The sequence below is a fragment of the Nelumbo lutea genome, chromosome 1, assembly GCF_056320005.1.
Source record: "Nelumbo lutea isolate HS-2025 chromosome 1, American lotus-T2T, whole genome shotgun sequence".
In the NCBI taxonomy this organism is placed as follows: domain Eukaryota; kingdom Viridiplantae; phylum Streptophyta; class Magnoliopsida; order Proteales; family Nelumbonaceae; genus Nelumbo; species Nelumbo lutea.
In genome coordinates this window covers 31245863-31253601 of record NC_142684.1, presented here as the reverse complement: position 1 = coordinate 31253601, position 7739 = coordinate 31245863, and the positions used below count along the sequence as shown (strand labels likewise).

The following is a 7739-nucleotide window of genomic DNA, read 5'->3' as shown; positions in this document are numbered from 1 at the left end:
GTATCCTTGAAATCCAAGACAAATAAACAAATTGAATTTAAAATAGCAATGTTTTGTCCATTTTCTTATAGATTTTTATTATGTGATTGATATTGATTCTGACTCAATTCGGAAATAATTATTTATGTTTTCATCCTTGTTAATTAGCAGCTAACTCAGAGTCGTCAGATGTTATCGCTGCCTTCTACCTCCTACCCGAACATCTAAGGAGGTGCTTTCTGCATGCTTGTTTCTTATTTCCGAGAGATAAGAAATTTGACAAGAATACACTAATACAGTTATGGATGGCCGTTGATATGGTTCTCCCCCAAGATGGATTAAGATTGGAGGGTATAGCTGACAATTATTTTCAACACTTGTTGTCATGTTCTCTATTTGAGGAGGAACCTATATACTCCGCACATAAATGGTCTTCTTCCTCTCTCACTCGTTATTTCACAAACAAAGACGTCTGTGATCTAGTCCGAGTAGAACATTGTGGAGATGAATACGCCAGAGTAGATGATGAACGATCCAGATTTAATGTGCCCGCAGGGACCTTTCATTGCTCCGTGTCGACTGGCCGAAAAAAAGTATTGTCGCACTTTGCATCGTATTCCAAATCGAACCTCAAACTCCTTTACAAAGCCAAGATGCTACGCACGCTTCAATTACGAGTGTTCCACAGGGGAATCTGGCAAGGTCTTGATGATCTGTTTCACAAACTGAGATTCTTACGTGCGCTGGACTTGAGATCATCTTCCATTCATGTGTTGCCTGATTCTATTGCTTTATTGGATGAACTACGGTACCTTGACCTCTCCAATTCCTGCATCCAAAAGCTACCGGAGTCAATGTGCACACTACGGAATCTACAAGCATTGGAACTCAGAAATTGTCGGAACCTTATTGGCTTACCCAATGACACATCTAAGCTGATCAGTCTTCAACATCTCGAATTACAAGGATGTGAATTTCCATACATTATTAGCACGAGTATTGGTAAGTTAACCAATCTTCGAACTTTGGACAGATTTTTTCTGGGAAGGGGGAAAGGATTTGGAATTGGAGGGTTGGAGGACCTTAATGAACTAGTGGGATCACTGGCGATCGAAAACCTCCAAAATGTATTGGATGGATCTGAGGCTAAGCAAGCGAGATTAGAAGAAAAGCAACTGAGCATTTTAAAATTACAATGGAATGGTCGTGCCCATAATGCCGAGGAGGTCCTTGCATGCCTCAAACCTCACAAAAATCTCAGGGTGTTGAGTATAATAAATTACGGTGGTGCCAAATTTCCAAGTTGGTTGTGGAGCTCATCATTCTCCAATCTTACAACAATCATCCTATATCGTTGCGAAAATTGTATCGAGCTCCCGCCTCTGGGACTACTTCCATCTCTCAAGTATTTGTTCGTAGAGCAAATCGATGCAATGGAGCGAATAGATCAGCGAGAGTTATGCGGTGATGGCACTGCTGGCAGCGCACAGACATTTCCAAGCTTAGAGACGCTAGAAATTAGTTTCATGGAGATGTTGAAGGAATGGACGAGAATAGCAGCTGGTGACATGCCTTGCCTCCGCTATCTTAAAGTCAAATATTGCCCTAAACTTACTTCTCTTCCGGTGCTTTCATGCCTCAAAAGTCTCCGATTCTTGGAACTGACTCACTGTCGTAAAATCTCTTCGTTACCAGAGAAAGGGCTACCAAACCTTCTATCACTGAGTATCAGAAATTGTCCGGAACTTGAAATACAGTGTCAGGAGGGAAGAGGGAAGGATTGGGACAAGATAGCAGGCATCCCAATTATTCGGATTAATGATAAGCGTATTTTTGGAACCGGAAAACGAGAACAATCGACAGGTATGACCGTATAACTTTCTTCTTTTTACTCTGACTCCCAAAAACAATCCGCGGTATCCATACATAGTTCTTTGGCTCGATTGGGAAGAGTGTAGATTCAGATACAAATAGCTAGACGTGCAAATATAAGGTTTAAAAATGCCAAATACAAGATTGCACTGAGCACTCTTTCCCAACTGAGTCTAAATAACACAGAAACTAGGATAATAACTTAATTACCAGAATTACTTGCATGCACTTGCCTCTTTTGATATATAAGCTACATCCATCAGCGCAAGGTTCCCAGCATATGCACTCATATCTTGATACCTTAGGCTGTATTTGAAAATGATGCAAATAAATGTTAATACAAATATGTGGAGTGTAAAACGGTTCATATAAATTGTAAAATTTAGTTAGTTTTGTACTAACAAATTTATCTTATTACCAAACAGACTTTTATCTATAATGGATGCAAACATGAATCCCAATAAAGCATATGCTTTTTTATCAAAAGCTCACTTGAATGCAAATTTACTTATTTTTTATTGATATATTTTTACATATTATTATCAATGTAAATAAACATTAGTCTGTCATTTGTCAATGCATAAATGTAAAAGTGAACTAGAGTGCAAACTTACCCTGAACCAGGATTTGCACTCCACTTGCATTGTTCCCAAACGCAGCCTTAACTCCTTGTAACAAATGTGTAATATTCATGTTTGTATTGGGGTGGCATGTCTAACTTAAATCCCAAGATCCTTGACCTTGAGCTATAATTATAAATTAAAGCATATTCACTCGGTGTACATACTTCCATCAATTCCATTGCATTTTTTCTTTTTAGACCAGACAATCAGACATGTCGTTTGATCAAAGCACAATTAAATATTTGTTTTTGATGGTATATTTAACTTGAGATAAACAGATTAGTTTGCAAATGGAAGGGAAAAAGTGGGTGTAGAAGAGTAGAAATATGATAGAAAGTAGCAAGTTCTTTTTAGTTTCTGTAAGTAATACTTGTATCTCATTTTCAACCATGGGGGGGGGGGGGGGGGTGATCATTATTTATATTTGGGCTAAATGTTTTACAAAAAGGCGGTTTGGAAAATTTGGTTATTAAGTTGCCACGTGAGACTTTTAAAAACCAAGAGTTTTGAGTCGGTTTTAGAACCAACTTAATACTATTCTCTATAAATGTGCAGCAACCGACTTAACACTCCTCCTTGGTGCACATTTCAATTACTCCAATCATATCTCGTAATAGCTTGAACTTGCCTTTTGGTAGTGCCTTTGTGAATATGTTTGCTAACTGTTCTTCAGTCTTGCAGAATTTGAGTTCTATTTCTTTGTTTGCTCCAGCTTCTCTGATGAAATGATACTTGATGCCTATATGCTTGGTTCTACTGTGAAATACGGGATTCTTTGCCATTGCTATAGCTGATCTGTTGTCGCAATAGATCTCTGTATCTTCTACTTGTGGCATGTCTTCAAGTATTCTTTTCAGCCATATAGCTTGACTTGTTGTCATTGCTGCTGCAATATACTCTACTTCAGCTGATGATTTTGCAACCGTTGCTTGTTTCTTTGATGCCCAAGAAAATATCCCTGATCTAATTGTGAAAGCATATCTTGATGTGCTTTTCATGTCATCTACTGATCTTGCCCAGTCACTATCTGTGTAGCCAATTAGTTTTGAGTCATGCATGGCTTTGTACCATATTCCGTAGTTCTTTGTTCTTTGCAAGTATCTAAGTACTCTCTTAGCTGCTCCATAGTGAACTTGACTTGGACTCTACATGAATCTTGATAGCAGATTAACTACATACATGATGTCTGGTCTTGTAGCTATTAGATAGAGTAAGCTTCCAGTTAAACTTCGAAATTGTGATTTATCTGCTCTTGGTGAGTTGTCTTCTTTCTTGAATGCTTTATTGTTGTCTAATGGAGTTGATACTGTCTTGCAGCCTTCCATTTTAAATTTCTTCAAAAGAGTCTCTGTATACTTCTTTTGTGAGATGAAGATCCCATCTTCTTCTTGAGTTATTTCGATCCCAAGAAAGTAGTGCATTAAACCTAAATCAGTCATCTCGAAAGTCTTCATCATGTTTTCTTTAAATTTCTTGATCATCTTCTCATTATTTCCTATGTAAATGAGGTCATCAACATATAAAGAGACAATAAGTGTGTCATTTGTACCTTGAGTCTTGATGTAGAGTGTTGGCTCACTTTTGCTCCTCCTGAAACCTTGCTCAGTGAAATAGATGTCAATTCTATTGTACCAGGCTCGCGAAACTTGCTTTAGGCCATATAATGCCTTCTTTAATCTAAGAACTTTATCTTCTTGTCTTTGCACCACGAACCCTTGAGGTTGCTCCACATAGATTTCTTCCTTAAGATAGCCATTGAGAAATGCTCACTTTACATCTAGTTGGAAAATCTTCCATTTCTTCTGTGCAGCTAGTGCAATTAATGCCCTGATTGTGTCGAGGCATGCAACTGGAGCAAATGTCTCATTGTAGTCAACACCATATTGTTATGAGTAACCTTTGGCAACTAACATTGCTTTATGTTTTTGGATTGAGCCATCTGAATTAAGATTTATCTTGTAAACCCACTTAACTCCTATAATGTCTTTGTCTTGTGGATGATCTGCAAGCTCCCATGTCTCGTTTTTCTCGATTATCTTCATCTCTTCATCCATAGCTATTCTCCATACTTCTTTCTTAAAAGCTTCTTCAAAGCTTTCTGGCTCCATAAGCATCAAGTTGCATGTCTCATATATCTCTGTTAAGGATTTAGTCCGTCTTGGTGGCTGGAGGAGATTTTGTGGCTTGTATTGGTTCTAATTGTGTTGTTGGTTGAGTTGGTGATCCAGTTTGATCATGGCCTTCTTCAACTTCTTGTCTTGGTAATAGGGGCATGTTGATACTATTTCTTTCAACTTCTTTTGTCTCCCAATTATAAGCAGTGTCTTCGTCGAATCTTACGTCTCGGCTAATTATGAACTTCTTTGTTCTTAAGCTATAAATTCGATAGCCTTTAGATTGAGTGTTGTAACCTAAGAAGATTCCTTTTTCAGTCTTGTCGTCCAGCTTGCCTCTTTTCTCTTGTGGAATGTGAGTGTAGCATATGCAGCCAAAAACTCTGAGATGCTTTGCTGATGGATTTTGTCCACTCCAAGCTTCGATCGGTGTCTTATCTTGCACAACTTTGGTTGGACATCTATTGAGCAAGTAGATTGCAGTGCTTACTGCCTCTGCCCAAAAAGTTTTTGGAAGACCCTTCTCCATGAGCATAGCTCTTGCTATCTCCATAACTGTTTTGTTTTTTCTTTCTGATACTCCATTTTGTTCTAGTGCGTATCTGACTGTGAATTGATGCTACATGCCTTCATCTTCATAGAACTTGTTGAATTCATTAGAAGTGTATTCTTTGCCTCCGTCACTTCTTATCATCTTGATGTTATGACCACTTTTCTTCTCGACATGAGTTTTGAATTTCTTAAAAATATCAAAAACTTGCGATTTATCTCGCAAAAAGTAAACCCATGTCATTCTAGTATAGTCATCGATGAAGAGAATAAAGTACATGTTTTGATTATTTGATGGAGTACGCATTGGACCGCAAATGTCTGTATGGATTAACTCTAGTGGCTCTTTGGCTCTCCAAGCTTTCCCCGATGGAAAAAGGTTGTCGATGTTGTTTCCCAAGCATACACCCTTCGCAGACATAGTTGAGTTCCTTGATTGTTGGTAGATCTCGCATCATATTCTTCTGCTGAAGGATCTTTAACCCATGAAAATTAAAATGTCCAAACCTTCAATGCCATAGCCACGACTCATCCTCTTGTGCTTGGATTGCTACATTGCTTGCATATCTCCATTGTATAGGAAAGCACCTATTTTCTTTCATTTTTATTTTTGCAATTTTAAGGGATTTGTCTTGCTTGTCATAGATTGTACAAGAATCTCCTTCAAAATGCAAAGAATATCCTTTCTCCATCATTTGACCTACACTGAGTAGGTTTTGATCAATGTTGGGGACCAAGAGTGCATCATTGATGTATTTCTTGCCTTGTCTGGTGTCAATGGAAATGGTGCCTTTGCCCGTTGTTTCTATGAAGTCACCATTACCAATTTTGACTTTTGTCTTAACTTTATCAAGTCTATAAAAGATACTTTCATTTTTTGTCATGTGGTTACTACAGCCACTGTCTAGATACCAAGTATCATTCTTTTCTTCTAATGCAGCTTGGCAGATGTAGAAGATGTTATTCTCATCATTTTTCTCTTCTGAAAAGTTAGTTTGATGGGATTTCTTCAAATGACAAGTTTTTTTCAACGTGCCCGAAATTTTTACAATTTTGGCACTGAGGTTTTTCTTTAAACCAACAAGCTTTCTCCAAGTGGTTTTTTCTTTTACAAATACAACATGGAGGATACTTGTCGTTATTTCCTTTTTGTTTTCCTTGATAGCTCTTGTTTTTCAGATTTTCTTGTGGCTTTCTCCCATCAGCTTTTGATTTATGACACCGCAAATTAACTTTAGGCTGAAAGGCATTTTTAGTCAAATTTTCATTCTGCATGTCTCGCCTATTTTCATATGCTTCAAGAGAGCCCATCAATTTAGTTGGTGATAAAGTTTCTAAATCCTTTATTTCTTCTATAACAGAAACTAGTGCATCATATTTTTTTGTACAAGAAATTAGTATTTTTTTTACTATTTTCTTGTCAGAAATTATTTTCCCACAGGCTCTCATTTGATTTACTATTTCTTTTATTCTAGAATAGTAATCTTTTGCGGTCTCACTATCCTTCATCTTAAGATTTTCAAAATCTCTTCTAAGCTTCTGCAATTTAACAGTGCGTACCTTGATAGTTCATTGGAACTCCTCCTACAATGTATCCCATGCTTCTTTTGCAGTTGATGCGCCCATAATTCGTGGAAATATATCGTCTGCCATTGCTTGCTGCAAGCAAAATAATGCTTGAGAATCATTTTGTTGACTCTCTTCTAAGACCTTCTTTTGGTTTGCTGAGAGAGCAGAAGTATTCAGGGATATTGAATCCTTCTTCAACAATTTTCCATAGATTTTGTGATCGAAAATAGGTCTTCATTTTGATGGACCAAAAATCATAATTTTCTCCATGGAAAATTGGAAGAGAAAGAGAAGAGCGGCTGGAATCAGTATTCATAATGGGTAGGAAGGACTACGCCTAGTGTTGATCAAACCTGGCTCTGATACCAGTGATGGTATATTTAACTTGAGATAAACAGATTAGTTTGCAAATGGAAGGGAAAAAGTGGGTGTAGAAGAGTAGAAATATGATAGAAAGTAGCAAGCTTTTTTTAGTTTCTCTAAGTAATACTTGTATCTCATTTTCAACCATAGGGGGGGTGATCATTATTTATATTTGGACTAAATGTTTTACAAAAAGGCGGTTTAGAAAATTTGGTTATTAAGTTGCCACGTGAGACTTTTAAAAACCAAGAGTTTTGAGTCGGTTTTGGAACCGACTTAATACTACTCTCCATAAATGTGCAGCAACCGACTTAACAGTCTTGATCTTAGGGAATCTTTAATTCCACTTCTAAGTCATCACTCCAAAGTCCAATATACTCATGCCTTGTTTCTCTACATTATTTGCAATATGAATGAATGGTAGTTACCTACTTAATGGTCTTTTGACTAAGTCATCACTAAGCTGTTAGGTGAGGTCCAAGTATTTATTCTCTAACATGTTCTTCACCTAAAAAAATCTACTTGGCTTGAAGTGTGATGTAGTAGGGAATTCAGACTAATTGAGTAAACATTTACAGAGTTGATTTTTGAAAACCTATCTTAGTACAAATAGGAGGAAAGTAGTATTTGATGTGGGAGACTATGTTTGGGCCATTTCAATAGAGCAACG

At 37.3% G+C, this 7739-nt stretch overlaps 1 protein-coding gene across 1 annotated transcript; it reads left to right on the top strand.

Moving 5' to 3' along the window:
• The first annotated feature begins 284 nt into the window (after positions 1-284).
• LOC148874157 (putative disease resistance protein At3g14460) lies at positions 285-1856 on the top strand. Its single transcript, XM_088959421.1, has one exon. It carries the CDS (start codon positions 285-287, stop codon positions 1854-1856), a length of 1572 nt encoding a protein of 523 aa, XP_088815547.1.
• Positions 1857-7739: the final 5883 nt, after the last annotated feature.

Coding starts and splice junctions, on each gene's coding strand:
- LOC148874157 (XM_088959421.1), top strand. CDS start 285: ATGGCCGTTGATATGGTTCTCCCCCAAGATGGATTAAGATTGGAGGGT.